The following is a 23,203-nucleotide window of genomic DNA, read 5'->3' as shown; positions in this document are numbered from 1 at the left end:
CAACATAGGGGAAGGTGGATCCGTAAGTGACTTTATACTTGAGGCCAGAACATGTAGGGTAATGGAGAGTTAAGTACGAACAAGATGATCTATCAGAGTTCCTAGGTGGTAAGTTGATAAGGTTATCCATATAAGCTGGAGCTTCTCCTTAGAGGATTTTATGCACCAGGGTGCAAACTTTAAAAGTGATCCGGTCTTTAACAGATAGCCAATATAGTTTCTCACACAGTGGCCTCAAACTTTCGAACCTTGATGTTCCATAGATCAGCCGTGCAGCAGTATTCTCAGCAGTTTGTAATTTTCTTTGAAGCATTTCTTTGCACCCTGCATAGATTCCATTGCAATAATCCAGGTGGCTTAATACTAGTGTTTGAACTAGTTTGCGAAAAACATCTCTAGGGAAATAAGGCTTTATACGTTTCAGTTTCTAAAGAGCGAAGAATGCTTTCTTGGGGGTAAAGTTTGTTGCTCCAGTGCTAGGTTTCTATCTACTATAACTCCTAGGATTTTTAGAGTCTCAGAGATTGGCAAGGCAAGCTCAGGAGTGATTAAGGTGAGCGGTTTGTACTTATTATGGAAAGAGGAGAGTATAAGGCAATGGGCTTTCTCAGTGTTGAGTTTTAACTTAAATGAGTTGGCCCAAGCAAGCATGGTGTGCAGCCCCAGTCTGATTGCACTGTGTATTTCGCTTAAGTTCTTTCTGAAAGGGATATAGATTGTGATGTCATCCGCGTAGATGAACGGATTGAGACCAAGATTTGAAAGAGCTTTTGCCAGAGGAGTCAACATGATGTTGAAGAGTGTTGGTGAAAGAGATGAACCCTGAGGCACACCACAGTCTGCTGACCATGGAGACGATAAACTTGTGGTGATTTAACTTGGTAGGTTCGTGATGTTAAAATATCTTTCAACCATGCAATGATGTTTCCACTGGCTCCAAAGTAATCGAGTAGCTGTAGCAGGATTGTATGGTCCACCATATCAAAAGCACTTGACATGTCGAATTGTAAAAGTAGAATGCTTTTTCCTACAGCTGTTTCCTTTTTGAAGTTGGACAAGAGTGTTACTATTACAGTTTCGGTGCTATGGTGCAGGCGGAATCCCGACTGTGATTCATGCAAAATATTGAACTGGTTCAGGTATTCGTTGAGATGTTTGTTCTCCATGCTCGAGAAGGAGTGATCCACCTAAGTGGATGAACACTAGCTCCCACGTGAAAATAACTGTACAGAAGAAGAGTGGGAAATGGACCAATGACTCCAGGAGAATGGGAGATAAATTTAAAGAACCACTTTATTAAATGACTCGACACAGACAACTGTGTTTCGGCCAGAAGGCCTGCCTCAGGAGTCTTGGTGATCCTTGTATTCTCAAGTAGGAACTTGAGGTCGAATAGTCTTGAGAAAGACCTTTGTAGTATTCTGTTGGCGCAGCGTCTCGATATACTTATAATGACTGTTCTCCATGCTCTCCAGAAATTTTACAAATAGTGGAATTGATGCAATCGGTCGATAGTTGGTGAGATCATTGCTTTTTTTCTTGACGTCCTTTGGAATTGGGGTGAGTAAGATGTTTCTATGGTGTTCAGGGAATATTCCATTAGCAAGCAGGAAGTTCAAATGTTGTGTCAGATCAGCAGCGAAGCAGCTTGGGGTGCATTTGAGTAAGTAGTTTGGGCAAATATCCAATTTGCAAAATTTACTCGAAAATCTGCGTATCTCCTGTATTACAGAATCAATTTTTAGAGGTGTGAAGTTTGAAAACTACTACTACTACTACTTATCATTTACTAGACGTACGCAGCACTGTACACTTGAACATGAAGAGTCAGTCCCTGCTCGACAGAGCTTACAATCTAATTAGGGCAGACAAACAGGACAAACAACAGATAAGGGAATATTAAAGTGAGGATGATAAAATAAGGGTTCTGAACAAGTGAATAAGGGTTAGGAGTTAAAAGCTGCATCAAAAAGGTGGGCTTTTAGCTTAGATTTGAAGACTGCCAGAGATGGAGCTTGACGTACTGGCTCAGGAAGTCTATTCCAGGCATATGGTGCAGCAAGATAAAAGGAACAGAGTCTGGAGTTAGCAGTGGAGGAGAAGGGTGCAGATAAGAGAGATTTACCCAGTGAACAGAGTTCCCTGGGAGGAATGTAGGGAGAGATGAGAGTGGAGAGGTACTGAGGAGCTGCAGAGTGAATGCACTTATAGGTCAGTAAGAGGAGTTTGAACTGTATGTGGAAACGGATAGGAAGCCAGTGAAATGACTTGAGGAGAGGGCTAATATGAGCATAATGACACTGGCAGAAAATTAGTCGTGCAGCAGAATTTTGAACAGATTGAAGAGGAGAGAGATGGCTAAGTGGGTGACCTGTGAGAAGCAAGTTGCAATAGTCTAAGCAAGAGGTGATGAGAGTGTGGATAAGGATTCTGGTAGTGTGCTCAGAAAGGAAAGGGCGAATTTTGCTGATATTATAGAGAAAGAAACGACAGGTTTTAACAGTCTGCTGAATATGTGCAGAGAAGGAGAGGGAGGAGTCGAAGATGACCCCAAGGTTACGAGCTGATGAGACAGGAAGGATGAGAGTGTTATCCACAGAAATAGAGAATGGGGGAGGAGGAGAGGTTGGTTTAGGGGGAAAGATGAGAAACTCAGTCTTGGTCATGTTTGGTTTCAGATGGTGCTGAGACATCCAGGTAGCAATGTCAGACAGGCAGGCTGATACTTTGGCCTGGATTTCGGCTGAGATTTCTGGTGTGGAGAGGTAGATCTGGGAGTCATCAGTGTAAAGATGATACTGAAAACCATGGGATGAGATCAGAGTACCAAGGGAAGAAGTATAGATGGAGAAAAGAAGAGGTCCCAGGACAGATCCCTGAGGTACACCAACTGACAGTGGGATAGAAGTAGAGGAGGATCCACTAGAGTATACACTAAAGGTACGCTGGGAGAGATAAGAAGAAAACCAGGAAAGAACAGAGCCCTGAAATCCAAGTGAGGATAGCGTATCAAGGAGTAGGCTGTGATCAACAGTGTCAAAAGCAGCAGATAGATCGAGAAGGATGAGGATAGAATAGAGACCTTTGGATCTGGCCAGGAACAGATCATTGGAGACTTTAGCAAGCGCTGTTTCAGTTTAATGAAGGGGCGAACGCCAGATTGAAGTGGATCAAGAATAGCTTGAGATGAAAGAAAGTCAAGGCAACGGCAGTGAACAGCACATTCAAGTATCTTGGATAGGAAAGGGAGGAGGGATAGTTGGAAGGACAGGTAGGGTCCAATGAAGGTTTTTTTAAGAAGCGGTGCGACTATGGCATGTTTGAAGGCATCAGGAACAGTCGCAGTGGACAGTGAAAGATTGAGGATATGACAGATAAATGGGATGACAGTAGGAAAGATAGTGTTAAGTAGATGGGTGGGAATAGGATCAGAGGAACAGGTAGTTAGTTTCGAGGAGGAAAGAAGATGTGTAGTTTCCTCTTCAGTGATTTCAGAAAAGGAAGAAAAGGAGGCAGGGGTTGGAGGGTTGAGAGAATGGACTAAGGGAAGAAGAGTGATCTGACCATTTTCTAATTAAGTTTTCCCTAAGTGACCACCTGAAACAAATGGTACCTCCCACATTTTTGAAGGAGATTAGAGACAAAAAGAGACAAAAAAATAGCTGACCACTGAGAATTTCCTAGAGGCCTTGGACTATCCACATGTGGATGAAAAGACAACTACAGTGTGACATCTAGAATACACACTTAGCCAGGCCTTAGAAACAAAGGCACCACTAAAAAAAGTTTTATGCCTCACTCACAAACGCTCACCTTGGTTTTCTCCAGAATGTCAGATTCTTAAACGTGAAGAATGGAAACTGGAAAGGAGATGGCATAAATCTCACCTGGACGAGGACAGGCTAAACTGTAGGAAACACTTGACAAAGTATCGCCAAGCCTTAACAGCAACCAAAAGACAATATTTCTCTCAATACATTGCACAGGCTGCCAATTCAACCAAGCAGCTGTTCAGTATAGTACAGCCTACTGCAAACCCCCACAACAGAACCAGCCTGCCCAGTAAAAACTGAACTGCAATGATTTTGCTACATACTTTGCCAACAAAAGTCTCTGCCAGGATTTACAGGCAGTCCTGCCCAGTCTTCAATCAGCTAACCAGGAGCGCACAAACTCGTCCCCTCCTGACAGACATATGAGACACTTTTAAACCAATAACAGAGGAGAGCCTTGACAAAGTCCTAAGAGACCTTTGTCCAACTACCTTCACCCTTGACCCCTGCCCATCAAAGATAGTGCAGCAGGCAAGTATGGGCCTCATAGAAGGTGCCACAATTTCGTGAATTCCTCTCTTTCTAATGGGCAACTGCCAACAACATTAAAAAGGGCAGTGGTGCACCCTTTGCTAAAGAAAAACAACAACCTTGACCAGGACAAACTTGAAAGTTACCAGCCAGTATCCATCATCCCATTTCTAGGAAAACTTATAGAACAAACAGCCTGTGTTCAACTCGGTGATTGGCTAGAAGAGAGAAACTGGTTGGATCCAAGTCAATCTGGATTCAGACCCAGTTGTGGAACAGAAACGGTCCTCGTATCCCTATTAGATGATCTTCACAAAAACTGAGATAGGGGATTTACCTTGGTGTTAGTACTGCTAGATTTCTCGGCAGCTTTTAGCACTGTGGAGCATAATATGCTAAAATGACTGACAGAAACGGGTATCAATGGAACAGTACTTGCATGGTGCAGATCCTATCTATCAGACAGGCAACAGTCCATAATGTTTGGCAACACCTCATCGCCACCATGGGCACTGACCTGTGGGGTACCACAAGGATTGATACTGTCACCTATTCTATTCCATATCTACCTCAAGCCACTAGCTGAACTGATTCGGTCGATGGACACTCAGTTCTATACATACACGGATGATGTACAGCTACTCATAACCATTGAACCTGACTTACCTGTCTAACATCAATTCAAGAATGGGCTAAACACAACAAACTTTGCCTGAACCCAAGTAAAACTGAGATTCTCTGGGTCCCTAACACAAGTGGACAAATACCTGACATCAAGATCTCTCTTGGGAAGTACTAACTCCCTCTCAATTTACAAGTCAGGAACCTTGGAATACAGTTCAATTCAACACTTAACTCTGATTCCCCAAATCCAAGCAACCTTCAAGATTGCTGGATTGGGGCTGGGAGATACGCACCTATAAATTGTGTGTATTTGAACAGACAAGCAAAAAAGCTACATTTACCTCAGAACAGATGTACAGTAACCTTTGTGCAGGAGCTTTAAGGAAAGCTTTAAGGTGACCAAACAACTCACAAACTATTTAAACAAATTTTCAATAATCCACGACTCCCAATCAGGATTTCGATCTAACCACAGTACTGAAACAGTACTAGTTACCCTCATGACTAAATTCAAACAAATGATTGCAACTGGAAAGAACATACTACTTCTACGATTTGACATGTCAAGCGCTTTCGACATGGTTAATCATGAAATATTACTACATATCCTTGAGTACTTCGGAATTGGAGGTAACTTACGTTCTCAAGTGGTTCAAGGGATTCCTAACCACATGATCATACCAAGTGACATCTAACTCGACTACTTCAGCCACATGGATACCTGAATGCGGAGTCCCACAGGGGTCCCCCCTCTTGCCGACTCTATTCAACTTAATGATGATTCCCTTGGCCAAACTATTATCAAACCAAAACCTTACCCCATACATATATGCAGATGACGTAACGATCTACATCCCATTCAAACAAGATCTAAAGGAAATTTCCAGTGACATCAACCAAAGTCTCCAGATCATGCATTCATGGACGGATGCTTTTCGGCTGAAACAATGCAGAAAAAACCCAATGCCTAATACTCACCTCTCAACATAACAAGAACAAATTCACAGCCATTAACACACCAAATCTGAACCTTCCAATTTTGGACACCATAAAAATTCTTGGAGTGACCATCGATCGACACCTAACACTCGAGAGCCACGCGAAAAACACAACCAAGAAGTTGTTCCATTCAATGTGGAAATTAAAAAGAGTAAGACCTTTCTTCCCAAGGACTGTTTTCCGTAACCTGGTACAATCAATGGTGCTCAGTCATCTAGACTACTGCAACGCACTCTACGCCGGCTGTAAAGAGCAAATAATCAAGAAACTTCACACAGCCCAGAACACTGCAGCTAGACTCATATTTGGCAAAACAAAATATGAAAGTGCTAAGCCTCTACGAGAAAAACTACACTGGCTCCCACTTAAAGAACGCATCACGTTCAAAATTTGCTCCCTAGTTCACAAAATCATTCACGGAGATGCACCAGCCTATATGTCAGACCTGATAGACTTACCACCCAGGAACGCCAAAAGATCATCCCGCACATTCCTTGATCTGCACTTCCCTAACTGCAAAGGGCTAAAATACAAATCAATGCACGCGTCTAACTTTACCTACTTAAGCACACAGTTATGGAACGCACTGCCACGCAACTTAAAAACGATCTACGAACTAATGAACTTCCGTAAACTACTGAAGACCCATCTCTTTAACAAGGCTTACCACAAAGATCAACCAATGTGAATACACATAACTCCTCCATACATAGACAGAACTGTCGTACAATATCTGCTTGTTATACTACTATCATATTTTTATCATTTCCATATTGCCCAAGATCCTTCTGTAACACTAAATGCATATTTTCTAATATATTTCCACTACTCATGATGTATTGTAAGCCACATTGAGCCTGCAAAGAGGTGGGAAAATGTGGGATACAAATGCAATAAATAATAATAATAATAATAATGCACGTGGAGCAAATGTTGCATTTGTATAATAGGTGCAATGTATGCATGTCTATAACATAGTTTAGGTGCCCTGTTATAAAAGTTTCCTTCCTTTGATGACTGGGAAGATTATTTCATAATTTTTGTTTTCAGTTGATAAAATAAAGATTTAGCATGCTATTCTGAAGTTTGGTATACTGGTAGAAACTAGATCAGGCTTATAAAATACATATTCTGATAACATTCTGAAGGTGTATTCTATGGACTAATAATTTATTTATTTATTTGGAGATCCTTATACTTGATTAAGATTCTCCACATCTTACAATGAAACAATAAATAATGGTTTTCTTTGTGATTTATAGGCATCCATAATTTTGAAAGGGACTGGTAGTGCTAACTGATCCTTTTTAAGGAATAAAGAACTGTTTATATAAGAATCATTTTTATTTTTCTCCACAGGAATAAAAGCTATGGCCTTGTCTTGTCCATATTTATTTGAAGCCTCCTTGAAACGGTGCTGTAATCTAACAGACGAAGGTATTTTGGCTCTTGCACTGAACTGCAGACTTCTACAGATAGTTAATTTAAGTGGCTGTTCAGGCATCACAGATGTATCCTTGAATGCATTGGGACAGAACTGCAAATTTCTACACAGCGTTGACTTTTCTGCTACTAAGGTAAAAACAAAACCTCTGGCAAAAAAAGCAAAACACAACATAACAAAAAAAACCAACACAAAACAAAAAGGCGAAACCAAATGCAGCAGAGCACTATAGATAAGACTAGAAAGGGGAGGAGTAGATAGCTCACATTTTTAAAATGTCTCAGAGACTGAGTAACAGCCAGCTGCCCTACACAGTCCCATAACTTAAAAAGATAAGTTTTTAACCTTTTTCTCCAAAGTTATCCCTGTGTAATTTAGTGGCATATTCAGATGGCAAATTTTACGTGGGTCAGTAGGTAAAATGGGTTGGCATAATGCATTTTCTCTCTGCCCTCCCCCCAGCTTATCTTAAAACCTAAATAGCTTAGCTGGGGGAGATCCTCAAGCCCTCCAGATAAAAACTTAAGAAGACTGCCATAGCTCCCCTCAGCCAACCACAAGCAGTAAGTGGCAGCTTTTCAGCCATTTATGTCAGTACTCCGTGTATATTCAGTTCTTATGCACGAGCTGAGCATGTGCAAGGTGCTGGCATGGGTGGCCCAGGAATGCTTACTGCTGAAGTTGGCTGAGGGAAGTTATGGCGGGCTTTGTAAGTGTTCATTTGAAGGGCTTGGGGATCCCTGCCATCTACACCAAGGGTGCACTTCTGCTGAGAGGGCCTGAGCTAAAAGTGGACAGGCTCAAACTCTTCTAAGCCCACCTGTGGCTACACCTTTGGTATAATGAACCATTATGCCACATGGCTCAAGTCTTCCTATAATTTGTAAACAAACTGCCAGCAGGACAAGGGTCAGGTAACCCAAATTATTCAACAAAATGTTTAAAACTTTCAATTTGTCCCCTTCTAGGCAATTCTTGTTAGTATCATTCTTTATTTTAAAGGCAAAATAGGATTTATTTTGGATGCAGAGGTAGTTGCAGAAATTTTAAACACAGTGACTGGATAGTATCATTTTTAATCAATGCAGGATCATGTTGCTTGCCATCCGTATGTACTTTTGAAACACTGTCAAGACTTCAGGTATGGCTGACTTTTAATAGAGTCAAAGAGCACAAAGTAAGGGGGTCTTTTACTAAGGTCCACTAGCGTTTTTCGCTCGCGGTACAAATCAGGTAGCGCTGAACACTAAGACACCCATAGGAATACAATGGGCATCTCAGCGTGTAGCAGTAGCTGATTTTTAGTGCAAAGTAAAAATGCTAGCACACCTTAGTAAAAGACCTCTTACATTTGCAATAGAAATGGCCTTGAGACTTTGGTTCAGAACACCAAATTTCTGAGTAATGTTCTCATTGTAGAATTCCACAACAAGCAGATAAGAGATTTGGATGAAAAACAGAAACCTGTCTTATTTAAAAGCTTATTAGCAATTTTAGATTAAGAAAATAAGAAAATAAAATTGTGCAGAAGTCACAGCTTAGCCCTATTCTGACTTTAAAGAATCTTTAAAACATTCAGGGTCTGCTCGGAGCCAATATAAGTTGTATACCATATTTCTTAAAAGCATATACTTAAACCTTCCAATCTACATTTTTAAATTATTTATATTTTTAGATTTTTTGCAGTATATTATTATTACTTGGCATAGAACTGTACACTTCTGTTGGGGGGGGAAACATCACATCATATCTTTCTTTCTATGAATAAGTCACAATATCACAAAGTCCACAAAGCAGGTTTATCAAACAATTAAATACAGAAAAAAATACCTATATACTGATTAGTGACTTTAAAAGCTGGCTATCATTCTCATCATGAAAATGTTTCCTGTTTTCAAAATTGGGGCTATTGTATGTATTTTGTATCTTGGGTATTCCCTGTTTACCAAGATTTACCATGGTAATCGTATGGTGTACCAAGTACTAAATTCTCTAGGCTTTTTCTTTTATATATAGATAGAAATTGTAACTGTTGTATTTATTTATTTATATATATACTCTCAAACTCGATATAAAAATTTTATGTCAAATTTTAAAAATAATATTTCCCTTAATACCTAATGTATTTTGAGGAATTTCTCCTTCAGGGGCTGGAAATTCTTTATTATTTCTTCAACAGTCACAACTTCCTTCGTATTTGCTGCATACAAAGGCTCACTGTCAGTTCAGCATACTTTTTAATGCAAGCAATAGATCATATTGATGGGAACTAAAAATCTGATCCGCCAGTCATCACCTGCACCTGCTTTCCAGTGATTGATAACTCTCACATCCTTATCAAATGAACATTATGCATTCCCATAACATATTTGAAATTTTTGATTAAATAAAACAATCATTTGTTATATTTCATATTCTAACATATTTATCAACTGTCAAAGAAAATATCTTGTTTATTTTTCAGATATTTCTTTCTGTAACAATGAGTGTATGAATATATTCTGCCTTTTATCTGGACCCCATCATTCATAATACATACCTTAATTCTCCAAGGACAAGCAGGCCAATTTTTACACGTGGGTAAATGCGACCCGCGTTTCCCAGTGTGTAACTTATAATTGGTTGGTTTATAAAAGCTTTGTGTAGTGTGAGACACGCTCCACTGCGCATGTGTGTGTGCCTTCCTGCCTGTCGCAAGAGCTCGAGATCTGCATTTCTTTTTTTACCGCAGTGAAGAGTGGACGCCATTTTTTTCTGCTCCTCATAAGCCTGGTTCACAAAGGGTTTTTGAGTTGCTTTTGGCATGTTATTTTGCCATGCTTTTGTCTCTGTTTCCCGCATTCATTTTTCTTTTTTCCTTCCCTTATTTTTTTAGTCATTTTTTTCCCACTTTAAAATTTCTTTTCTTTTTCCATGTCGTTCGGCTGCACTTAGACCTAGACTCCGGTCGGGTTCTCTCTTTGTTTTTGCTTGAGTGCTTTGTCCCTTTTTTGGCACCATCGAGTCATTTGATTTGGCCATGGAAGTTTTTCCTTCCATGTCATAAAGGTTCTCAGTGGCTTTAAGCACTGTTCCTGGTGCAATGGGACCATCTCTGGTAAAGACACCCATTCTTGGTGTCTTCCGTGTTTGGGGCCTGATCATAGCCCTTACAACTGTGTCCTGTGTCTTCGCTTGAAGAAAATGACTTAATTGGCCAGAGAGGCTCAACGTGAGAAGATTTTTGAAGCTCGGCCCGAATCCTCAACATCGGCATTGGGTGTTGCGTCGGCCTTGGGGGTATCAATCTGTATGGCTGCTAGACTTGTATCACTGAGAGCAGTTGTGCATTGAGTGGGTACTTGCCTCTGCAGAGCCCCCAGGACCGAACTGCGTCGGACCCGACCCCGAGGTGATGGGAGGGTTTGATGCTGTCCTCATCGGCACCAAGGAGTCTTAATGACTGGCATTGAGTGAAGGACAAGAAGCATCGGCATCAATCCCCCTTGACACATGGTGCTGGGATGCCGAGGGAATTGGCACCTGAGAAGCGTTGGCACCAGTAAGTCCACTCCCCCTCATGTGGTGCTGTTGTGATGGTCTCCCTGCAGCCAGGACCAGCCTCATGTCTCAACCCCATCAGTCCTGGCAGACTGTCTCTGAGCCGATGCCCCAGCCTTTCCCGGTGTCTGCCCTTGATGAGCTCATTCGGATGTTATTCCCTGAACTGCTAGCTGGCTTCATTCAACAGAGTGCATCGGCATTGAGGGTGCTTGTGCCTGCCATGCTTCTAGCTCTAGCCTCGCTTGACCCTCAGCCTGTGGTAAGGCCTCTGACACCAGTGTTGTGCGAGGCCCCGATGTTGACTGCCGTCCAAGCCAGCACACCCTCAGTGTTGGTAGAGGAAGCTTTTCCATAGTTGATGCGGGAGCCAACTCCTCCATGCCCCTCTCAGGGACATGGCTCCTCTAGGTCGAGGCAGGCTCGGTCTCAGCCTTCTCCAGAGGAGGTTTTGTCCGATACCGATGAGGAGCGCTCTTGAGAGTCAGATGGCCCTTGGTACTTCTCAGAATAGGAGTCTTATGGGATGAAGTCTGACCCCTCCCCTCCACAGGAAAGGCGAAAGTCTCCTCCAGAGAGCCTTTTCTTTTTTTAAGGAACTGGCAGCAGCCATTCCATTTCCTTTGGAGGTGGAGGATGAGCCCAGGGCCTAGGTGCTCAAGGTCCTGTCCTAGAGAAGCTGTGGTAGTCCCACTTCATGAGATCTTACATGATGTCCTCATGCAAAATTGGGAGTCCCCTCTGTCTGTCCCGGTACTTCCCCCCCAAAAAATTGACACCGGATTGAGTACCCCTGAGTTTGATAAGCCTCAGCTGCCTCATCATTCTCTGGTGGTTGAATCCACCCTCAAAAGGGCCAAGAGTTCTAGAGACTATGCTTCAGTGCTCCCGGGCATGGAAGCTACAACCTTAGACTCTTTTGGGCGTAAGCTGTTTCAGGCCTCTATGCTCATCTCCCATATTCAGTCTTACCAGCTCTTCGTGAGGGTGTACTTGTGGGACTTTGTGCACAAGCTGCTATAACACTGTCCTTCTGGAGCAGGCTGAATCGCTTCACCATTTGGCCAAGCAACAGAAGGTGTGTCATAAGTTCTTGGCCAGAGGTGCCTATGACACTTTTGATGGGGCTTCCAGTATCTCTACCCATTGATGTACAGACTGTCATGTATGTGCGTCTCTGAATTGGAACCGGAATTTCATCAGAGGTTGACAGATGCCATTTGCTGGGGGGGATAACCTTTTTGGAGAGGTGGAGGAGGTTGCTGACCAAATCAAGAAACATACTGATACCATCCATTCTCTCACCTGATGGGCGCCTTTTGTATCTGCCTCCTCCTCTAAGAGGTTTTTTGGCAAGTCAAGGAGGGGTGCCTACTACTCGCAGATATGATAGGTATGCCACCTCCTCTCACCTGCCTCAACAGGCTCAAACCCAGTGTGCTCATTCACGTCAACAGCATGCACCTAAGGTTCCAATAGCTCCCCAGTTGAAGTAAGGGGGCAAGCTTTTGACTGGCTCCAGTAGAACGTAGCTGCAGTAACAGTGACTGTATTGGATGACTTGCCGTTTGGGGGGAGGCTGAAGTTTTTCCAAGAAAGGTGGTCCCTTGTAACCACCAACTGGTGGGTTCCTCAAATAGTCCATCTCGGATACGTCCTGCATTAGTGACAAAGATCACCAAATCACCCTCCGAGATCTCATCACTTCAGCTCTCAGCAAGAGCAAGTACTTGCAGAGGAACTCTCAGCCCTTCTAAAGGCCCATCAGTCAAGCCCATTCCACCAGGGGAGGAAGGGCAAGGATTCTACTCCAGGTTCTTCATTGTACAAAAGAAAACAGGGGGATGCATCCCATCCTAGCCCTTAGTACCCTGAACAAATTTCTGGTCAAAGAAAAGTTCAGAATGGTTTCCCTGGACACAGGAAAATGATTGGCTTGGCTAGCTGGACTTGAAGGATGCTTACACACACATCCCAATACTTTTCACAGAAGTATCTGCAATTTTGTCTGAGAACACAGCACTTCCAGTATCACCTTATAGTTTTGTGTCATCTCCCAGGGTTTTTACCAAATGTCTAGTGGTAGTTGCAGCATTGCTAAGCAGACTGAGAATCCATGTGTTCCTTTATCTGGATGACTGGCTGGTGAAGAGCACGTCAAACTACTCCAAATCCCATCTGTAATCTGTCCAGCAATTGGAATTCATACACAGAAGGTTTGAGCCTTCCTCCTAGGGCCTAGAGCGGATGCTCTAGTTGCACTGGCTTCTCAGATTCAAACCTCTTAGCAGGCCATGGCTTGGCAGATGTCCACAGTTTGTGACGCCCATGACATGTCTTCACATGAGAACTACCCAATGTACCCTAGCTTCTCAGTGGTACCAAGCCATGGAAAATGTGGAGGATGTCATCCGAGTGTCCCCAGAGCTTGCTCGCTCCCTTTTGTGGTGAACCATTCGATCCACGTTGACTCTGGGACTTCTGTTCCAAGTTCTTTGGCCACAAAAAGTGCTGATGCCAGATGTATCTCACCTGGGATGGGGAGCTCATATAGAAGGAATTCACATTCAAGGTGCTTGGTCTGCCCAGGAAGCGGATCTCAGGATCAATCTCCTGAGGGCTATTTGGAACACTCTAAAGGTTCTCAGAGATCGGCTGTCTCACCAAATTGTATTCATTCAAACAGACAATCAGGTCAGAATATATTGCACCAAAAAGCAGGGGTGCACTGGATCACTTCCTCTGCGTCAGGAGGCCATTCGGATGTGGCGTTGGGCTCTGCAGAATGGTATGCTCCTTCGTGCCACTTGTCTGGTGGGCAAAACCAACAGCCTGGCTGATTTACTGAGCAGGGTCATGCAACTGCACAAGTGTCTCTCAACATGGGCATTTTCTGAGAGTGGGGCACTCCCTCGATGGATCTCTTTGCCACTCAGATCAATCAAAGTCCCTCAGTTCTGTTCCAGGCTTCAGGCCCACAACAGACTAGTGTCAGATGCCTTCCTCCTTCATTGGTAAACAAGTCTTCTGTATGTGTATCTTCCCATAACTCTCATGGGGAAGACTTTGCTGAAGCTCAAGCAAGACTTTGGGTCCATGTTTCTGGTCACTCCTTAGTGGCCCTGGCAGATCTGGTTCCCTCTTCTTCTGGAGTTATTCTCTGAAGAACTGTGGAGAGTAGAGTGTTTTCTGACCTTCATCATGCAGAACGAGGGATCTCTTCTGCATCCCAATCTCCTGTCTCCGGCTCTCACGGCCTGGATGTTGAGAGTCTAAAACTTGCTTCCTTGTGTCTTTCAGAAGGTGTCTCCCAGGTCTTGCTAGCTTCCAGGAAAGATTCCACTAAGAGGTGTTACTCTTTTACATGGAGAAAGTTTTCTGTCTGATGTGAGGGCAGGCCCCCAGATCCCATTTCCTGCCCTACACAGACCCTGTTTGAATATCTTCTACACTTTTCTGAGTCTGACCTTAAGACCAACTCCATAAAAGTTCACCTCAGTGCAATTAATGCTTATCATCAATGTGTAGAGGGTAAGCCCATTTCTGGACAGCCTGTAGTTCGGTTCATGAAAGATTTGCTTTTCTCAAAGCCCCCTGTCAAACCTTCACCTTTGTTATGGGACCTAAATGTCGTTCTCACCCAGGTTATGAAAGCTCCTTTTGAGCCACTTGATACCTGTCATCTGAAGTACTTGACCTGGAAGGTCATTTTCTTGGTGGCTGTTACTTTAGCTCGTAGGGTCAGTGAGTTACAGGCCTTAGTAGTGGACGCACCTTATACTAAGTTTCATCCCAACAGAGTAGTCCTCCGCATTCACCCTAAGTTCCCGCTTAAGTTGGTGTTGACGCAGAAATTTCATCAGAACCAGTTGATTGTCTTCCCAACATTCTTTCCCTGATCTCGTGCCCATTCTGGCGAGAGCACCTTGCACATTTTGGACTGCAAGCGAGCATTGGCCTTTTACTTGGAGTAGACTAAGCCCTATAGACACTCCACCAAACTTTTTCTTTCTTTTGATCCCAAAGGGATGGGGTTGCCATCGGGAAACATGCCATCTCTAATTGGCTGGCAGATTGCATTTCTTTCACTTATGTCCAGGCTGGGCCGATCCTGAAGGGTTCTGTCAAAGATCAGAATGTCAGAGCCATGGCTATGTCAGTAGCCAACTTGCGGTCAGCCTCCATTGAAGAAATTTGCAAGGCTGCAATGTGATCTTCTATCCACACATTCACATCTCACTGCTGCCTTGAGCAGGATACCCAACGCGACAGTTGGTTTGGATAGATAGTATTGCAAAATCTGTTTAGAGTCTAGAATCCAACTTCAGCTTCCTAGGCCCATTTTGTTCTACATAGTAACATAGTAGATGACGGCAGAAAAAGACCTGCACGGTCCATCCAGTCTGCCCAAGAAGATAAATTCATATGTGCTACTTTTTTTATTTGTACTGTCCTCTTCAGTGCACAGACCGTATAAGTCTGGCCAGCCCTATCCCCGCCTCCCAACCACCAACCCCGCCTCCCAACCACCAGCTCTGGCACAGACCGTATAAGTCTGCCCAGCACTATCCCTGCCACCCACCACCGGCTCTGGCACAGACCGTATAAGTCTGCCCAGCACTATCCCCGCCGCCCAACCACCAGCCCCGGCACAGACCGTAAAAGTCTGCCCAGCACTAGTCCCCCCTCCCAACCACCAGCCCCAGCACAGACCGTATATGTCTGCCCACACTAGCCCCGCCTCCCAACCACCAGCTCTGCCACCCGTTCTAGGCTAAGCTCCTGAGGATCCCTTTCTTCTGCACAGGATTCCTTTATGTTTATCCCACGCATGTTTGAATTCCGTTACAGTTTTCATCTCCACCACCTCCTGCGGGAGGGCATTCCAAGCATCCACCACCCTCTCCGTGAAAAAATACTTCCTGACATTCTTCTTGAGTCTGCCCCCCTTCAATCTCATTTCATGCCCTCTCATTCTACCGCCTTCCCATCTCTGGAAAAGGTTCATTTGCGGATTAATACCTTTCAAATATTTGAACGTCTGTATCATATCACCCCTGTTCCTCCTTTCCTCCAGGGTATACATGTTCAGGTCCGCAAGTCTCTCCTCGTACGTCTTGTAACGCAAATCCCATACCATCCTCGTAGCTTTTCTTTGCACCGCTTCAATTCTTTTTACATCCTTAGCAAGATACGGCCTCCAAAACTGAACACAATACTCCAGGTGGGGCCTCACCAACGACTTGTACAGGGGCATCAACACCTCTTTTCTTCTGCTGGTCACACCTCTCTCTATACAGCCTAGTAACCTTCTAGCTACGGCCACCGCCTTGTCACACTGTTTCATCGCCTTCAGATCCTCAGATACTATCACCCCAAGATCCCTCTCCCCATCCTTACCTAGCAGACTCTCACCGCCTAACACATACGCCTCTCTTGGATTTCTACTCCCTAAGTGCATCACTTTGCATTTCTTCGCATTGAATTTTAATTGCCAAACCTTAGACCATTCTTCTAGCTTTTTCAGATCCTTTTTCATGTTTTCCACTCCCTCCGGGGTGTCCACTGTGTTACAAATCTTCCACTGTGTTGTTCTGTTCCAGACTGCACAGTTACTCAGATTGTATACAGTGTCAGGTTGATCTGTGTTCTGCCCTCACCATTCCGAGGCCCGATTAACTAATAGTTATTGTTTTCGGTGAGTCTGGTTGCTAGTAATTCCCCACGTGTGAGAACAATAGGTCTGCTTGTCCTTGGAGAAAGCAAAGATATTTACCTGTAGTAGGTATTCTCTGAGGACAGCAGGCCTTATAGTCTCACAACCCTCCCACCTCCGGTTCTTGTTTTCATATGCTATAGTATTGTACTTCGGATCCCATGCTCTTACAGCGGACAGGAATGTACTCGTGCATGTGCAGTGGAGGGTGTGTTGTGCTCCACAAAGCTGTTCCGGACTAGGCAACGTGGGTCGCGTTTACCCACATCTGAGAATATGAGGCCTGCTCTCCTTGGAGAATATCTGCTACAGGTAAGTATCTTCGCTTTGAAACTGCATTGAAATATTGTAAACTTTGCAAATCTGTCATAAAATACATTTCAATCAAAATCCTTATTCAAGCGCATAGGCTGTGGTGCCTAACTGAAAAAGTCATCTAGATTCTGTATGATTGAGCAGAATTTCTTGATCACCTTATCGCCAATCTTATTGGAGTTCATGATCACGAACCACCACAGATCTTCAAACCAATGATTATATTTTGTATACAGTTTAGCCATTGACATCTGTAATTTTTTGGTGCATATGCAACTACAGTGCACCATAATTTGTGTCCTAACCATTCTTTTTGTTCAGCCCATGTAATATTCCATGCAGTGGAAATGACTAATAGGAGGATTTATTCAAAGATGGTAACTCTTGTTACCATTAACAGCAGGCAGACAGTCGCTCAAAATCGCATGGTTCGGGATAAGGTATCTTGCAAGGATACCTCACAAACAGGGACGATAGGGTTTCTGGATAGTGAGGTTGCACAACAGACCGTGGTAGGCCAGGTGCCCTTAAATACAACTAAAGATCAGACAAAAGATGGCAAATCAATAGTGTCAAGTACTAAGCATCATGCAAATAGGAACAACAAACATACTCTGAAATGTCTATATGCAAATGCTAGGAGTCTAAGAAATAAGATGGGAGAGTTGGAATATATTGCACTAAATGAAAAATTGGATATAATAGGCATTACTGAGACCTGGTGGAAGGAGGCTAACCAGTGGGACACTGTCATACCGGGGTACAAAGTATATCGTAGTGATAGGGTGGACCGGACTGATGGAGGGGTAGCATTGTATATTAACGAGAACCTTGACTCAGATAGATTACAAATTCAGCAGGACACAAATCACACCTTTGAATCATTGTGGGTTGAAATTCCATGAATAAAAGGGAAAAGGACAGAGATAGGAGTGTACTACCATCCACCTCGCCAGGATGAGCAGGTAGACGCAGAAATGATAAAAGAAATCAGAGACGCAAACAAAATGGGCAATGTGATAAAAATGGGTGACTTCAATTATCCAAATATAGACTGGGTAAATGTAACATCGGGACACGCTAGAGAGGTACAATTCCTTGATGAAATCAAGGATAGCTTTATGGAGCAGCTGGAGCAGGAGTCGACGAGAGAAGGAAAAATTCTAGACTTGGTCCTTAGTAGAGCGCATGATCTGGTGAGGGACGTTATGGTACTGGGGCCGCTTGATAACAGTGATCATAATATGATCAGTTTTGATATCAACCTTGAAGTAACTATACACAGGAAGTCAAATACGTTAGCGTTTAACTTTAAAAAAGGAGACTATGATAAAATGAGAAGAATGGTTAAAAAAAAACTTAGGGGGCAACTGAGAGGGTAAAAACTGTACAACAGGCATGAACGCTGTTCAAAAATACCATCCTGGAGGCCCAGGCCAAACATATTCCATGAATTAGAAAAGAAAGACGGAAGTCCGAAAGACAGCCGGCATGGTTGAAAAGTGAGGCAAAGGAAGCTATTGGGTCTAAAAGAAACGCCTTCAGAAAATGGAAGAAGGAACCGTTTGAAAATAACAAGAAGCAGCATAAGGAGTGTCAAAGCAAATGCAAGACGCAGATAAAGAAGACCAAGAGGGATTATGAAAAAAAGATAGCATTAGAGGCAAAAAAAAATAGCCAATTTTTTTTTTCAGTATATTAAAAGCAGGAAGGTGGCAAAAGAATCGGTTGGGCCGCTGGATGACCGAGGGGTAAAAGGGGCGATCAAGGAAGATAAAGACATAGCAGAGAGATTGAATGAATTCTTTGCTTTGGTCTTCACCGAGGAAGATTTGGGTGGGATACCGGTGTCGGAAATGGTATTTCAAGTGGAGGAGTCGAAACTTTAATGACTTCACGGTAAACCTGGAGGACGTAATGGGGCAGTTCAGCAAACTGAAGAGTAGCAAATCTCCTGGACTGGATGGTATTCATCCTAGAGTACTGATATAACTGAAATATGAGCTTGCGGAGCTACTAGTGATATGCAATTTATCCTTAAAATCGAGTGTGGTACCGGAACATTGGCGGGTGGCCAATGTAACGCCAATTTTTAAAAAAAGGTTCCAGGGGAGATCCGGGAAATTATAGACCGGTGAGTCTGACGTCGGTGCCGGGGAAAATGGTAGAGGCTATTATCAAAAACAAAATTACAGAGCACATCCAAGGACATGGATTACTGAGACCAAGTCAGCATGGCTTTTGTGGGGGGAAATCTTGCCTCACCAATTTACTTCAATTCTTTGAAGGAGTAAACAAACATGTGGACAAAGGGGAGCCGGTTGATATTGTGTATCTGGATTTTCAAAAGGCGTTTGACAAGGTACCTCATGAAAGGCTACAGAGGAAATTGGAGGGTCATGGGATAGGAGGAAATGTCCTATTGTGGATTAAAAAATGGTGGAAGGGAGGTCACGTGATGCGCTAGAGGGCTCAAGACGTGTTTCTGTGCTCTCTGAGGTTCCTCCGTCAATCTACACCAATTAACTGATTAAAACCTTGGAATCCAGTCCTGGAATTGATAGCGGATCACTAAGAACATCTAATGGATAAATTTGTGGAACCGCAACTTAAAAGCTTGCCCGCTAGAAGCGCAAAAAAGGAAAAAGAAAAATCAAAAGCGCTGAGCGGCGACGAAGAACACGCAAAGTGCGACAGCCCTACTTTTACCCCGAAGCAATTAAAACAACTTACGGAAGCGGTAGGGCTAGCACTGTCACCGAAATTTGAACAGCTGGCGTCCCAGATCGCTACTCTGACATCTTCTTTAACGGAGACCACAAATCGTACAGGAGAACTCGAGCGCCGTGTCTCGGAGTTAGAGGACACGTGTATTTCTACTGCGGCACAGATGAAGAAACAAAATGGCACGATTGAGCAACTGTTGGCGAAAATCGACGATCTAGAGAACAGATCGCGCCGAGCAAATCTACGAATCGTAGGGCTCCCAGAATCGGTTGGTGACAGATTCTTGGCCACGGAGTTAGAACAGTGGCTGAAGAGAGAGTTCGCGCTCTCGGATAGCATGGGCCCACTGTGCCTTGAACGGGCTCATCGTGTGGGGCGCCTCCAAGATGGCCGCCAGGCCCCGCGAGTAGTTCTCATTAAAATTCATAACTATCTACACAAGGAGGAAATTCTCCGTGGATACCGGCAGAAGCGGGACTCAACTAAATATGATGGAAAGCTGATCCGTATATTTCAAGATTACTCCACTGCATTGCAGGAACGAAGAAAGCAATTTAATCCCATTTGTCAGAGGCTTTATGGACAGAAAATTAAATTCATGCTTCTTTACCCCGCGGTGTTGAAAATCAAGCAAGGTAATGGCTGGAAAGCATTTAATAACGCGGAAGAAGCACATAATTTCGTCCAGCACCTAGACACCACATCAGATAGTGGGATGGATGCTGCGACAGAGACCTGAAAGTTAATCCATGTGTGTAACGGGAATAAAGAGAAGGTATTGGTAAAATGTGAGAACTGTGACACTATAAGGACTGAGATATTGCGACTGTTGGTGGGGAGGGCCGGGGGGGCCTCTAGCATGGAAGTGACCTCTATCCAGTTGCTAGACAGGAGAGTATGGTTTTTGGATGGGCAAAAGGGAAGGGTGGGAGGGGGGAGAAGAGGGAGGGGAGTAGGGAAAGAGGGAGGGAGGGATGGGTGGGATTCTCTTCAGGATGTACCCAAGGTAGAATAGAAGGGCGGGCTGGAGTCAGCATTTATAGTCATTGGAGTATAAAACCCCCCGGGGGGAGGGGCTGGGCCTCCTGGGGTTCCCACAGTGGTGAAACGTCAACAAACTTCACTGATTTAACTTGATCCCATAGGGTCCCAGTGCGACTGATGTCTTGGAATGTATCGGGGATTTCTTCCCCGATTAAACGGATCAAGATATTAGCCCAGCTGAAGCGGCATAGGGTCTCTATTGCGTGCCTCCAGGAGACGAAGTTGAGCGATCAAGAACATGAGAAACTAAAACAGCAATGGGTGGGAGAGTGTTTTTACTCATCATCTGGGGCTAAAAGAAGTGGTGTAGCGATATTGATTAGGAAGGGTATCCTATGCCAGCCTAAGCTGATATACAGGGATCGGGAGGGTAGAGTGGTCTTAGTCCGACTGACCTTGTATGGACAGCATTTGTATTTGTGTGCGGTGTACGGACCAAACTCATATTCCCCCCTTTTCTTTCAATCTTTAATTTCTCTGGGTCTGCGATATTCTGACGCCCCCTGGGTGTGGGCGGGAGATTTCAATCAAGTACTGGACCCAGAGGTGGATAGATCCGCAGGAACTCTGCCCAATGAGAGACGGGGACAGAGGGGGTTATCAGCTCTGTGTCAGTCTCTAGATTTGGTAGATCCGTGGAGACTGCTTCATCCTTCAACAATAGATTTTACACACCAGTCTAGGGTCCACCATTCGTGGTCGAGGTTGGATTATATATTGGTGCAGCATTCCTTGTTCTCTCAAATTACTCAGGCTGAGATAGGCCCTATGGAAATTACTGACCATTCCTTGATCTGGACAGAGTTGCAGTTTAATGCCCCGGGGGAACAGACTTACTTTTGGAGATATCCTGCTTATTTACATAAAGACAAAAAATTTAATGAATACATAAAAGCTCAGTGGGAACAATATCTCATAAACAATCAGGATTCCTGTGATTCCCCAGTAATTCTGTGGGAAGCCTCGAAAGCAGTCTTGCGGGGGGCCATCATTGCATACACGAGTGCTAGAGTAAAGAGACTGGCTGCGGGAATAATTCGGCTAGAACGTACCTTACGTTTAGCAAAAGCGCAGTACTTGCAGAACCCCTCCCCGGAGGCGAGTGATTTATTGTCCTCCACTAGAGTTGCCCTTAATTCCTTAATTCACGAACAAACTCAAAGGAGACTAACCGTAAGGGGATTCAATTACCGTAAATATGGGAATAAACCCGGAAAACTGTTAGCGCAAATGGTGAGAGCACGTAGTCAGAGAAAATTGGTTGCATCAATATTGACTCCCGAGGGGGACAGGATTCAGTCTACAGAGGGGATTGCTCAGGTGTTCCATGCCTATTTTTCTAAATTATATTCAGGAAAGGGAGAATTTACAGATATGACGGTGGAGGATTATCTGGTGGATGCGGGGCTTCCCCGCCTCCCCCCTTCAGCCCAGAGAGTGCTCGCGAATCCGCTGCAGGCACAGGAAATTCAGAGAGTGCTGAAGTCTCTCCCCCTGGGTTCTGCTCCAGGCCCAGATGGGTTCTCAGCTGAATACTATAAAGCCCTGCCCCCACAGTTTATAGGCCCCTTCATTGAATATTTTGAAGAAGTGATAGAACGAGGGGAGCTGCCCTTGGGGAGCAACGAGGCTTTAATTACCCTGATCCCAAAACCGGGCAAACCAAGTGATAGAGTGGAATCGTATATAGGCCTATCTCCCTTATTAATGTGGACCTTAAAATCCTAGCCCGGGTCTTAGCAGATCGGCTAGCCCCCTGTATGAATACCCTGATCGGGGAGCACCAAGTGGGATTTATGAGAGATAGGAACTCAGTGCTTAATGTCCGCAAAGTACTATTGGCAATTGCACACTGTCATGCCAAGGATGCTGATCTGCTGTTGGTTAGTCTAGACGCCGAGAAGGCGTTCGATAGAGTGCGGTGGGAATATTTGTTCCAAGTACTATCATACGTGGGAATAGGAGGCTGGTTTTTAGAAGCAATTAAAGTGTTGTATAGAGAGCCCGTAGCCAGACTCCTAATTAATGAGATAAAGTCCCCCTCACTGCGGATCAGAGCTGGTACTAGACAAGGATGCCCCCTCTCTCCTTTATTATTTTTATTATACGTAGAGCCATTATTGCGCACTTTGGAGAAAGACCCGGATATCTGTGGGGTATCTCTCCCGGGCCAACGGGTAAAAGTCTTATCTTTTGCGGATGATATTCTCTTAACTTTGACTCATCCTCAACAGTCCCTCCCCAGGGTCCTGGCCGCCATTGATGAATTTGGATTGTACTCAGGGCTTAGTTTGAACTTACAGAAATCTACAGCACTTCCATCTAAAGCAGAGATTCAGTTGAATTGGGAGGGTCCCTTTCCCTTACAGTGGGCTCAGGAAGAGGTGACTTACCTGGGAGTGAAAATCCCTATTGATTTGCACTCATTATATTCACGAAATATGGTACACCTGAAGGGGCGGGTAGCCCGGTCCCTCCAGTGCTGGCAAG

At 44.1% G+C, this 23,203-nt stretch overlaps 1 protein-coding gene across 2 annotated transcripts in view; it reads left to right on the top strand.

Moving 5' to 3' along the window:
• AMN1 (antagonist of mitotic exit network 1 homolog) overlaps window positions 1-23,203 on the top strand; it is a 625,623-nt gene that overhangs the window by 308,925 nt on the left and 293,495 nt on the right. For both annotated transcript variants that reach the window (XM_030215496.1, XM_030215495.1), the window contains exon 4: window positions 7,287-7,504. In XM_030215496.1, the coding sequence (XP_030071356.1) occupies window positions 7,287-7,504 (218 nt within the window). The remainder of the gene's footprint in view (window positions 1-7,286; window positions 7,505-23,203) is intronic.

Source organism: Microcaecilia unicolor, chromosome 9 (assembly GCF_901765095.1).
Source record: "Microcaecilia unicolor chromosome 9, aMicUni1.1, whole genome shotgun sequence".
Lineage (NCBI taxonomy): Eukaryota > Metazoa > Chordata > Amphibia > Gymnophiona > Siphonopidae > Microcaecilia > Microcaecilia unicolor.
The sequence above is the reverse complement of the archived record's forward strand: the minus strand, read 5'-3'. Positions and strand labels throughout refer to the sequence as shown.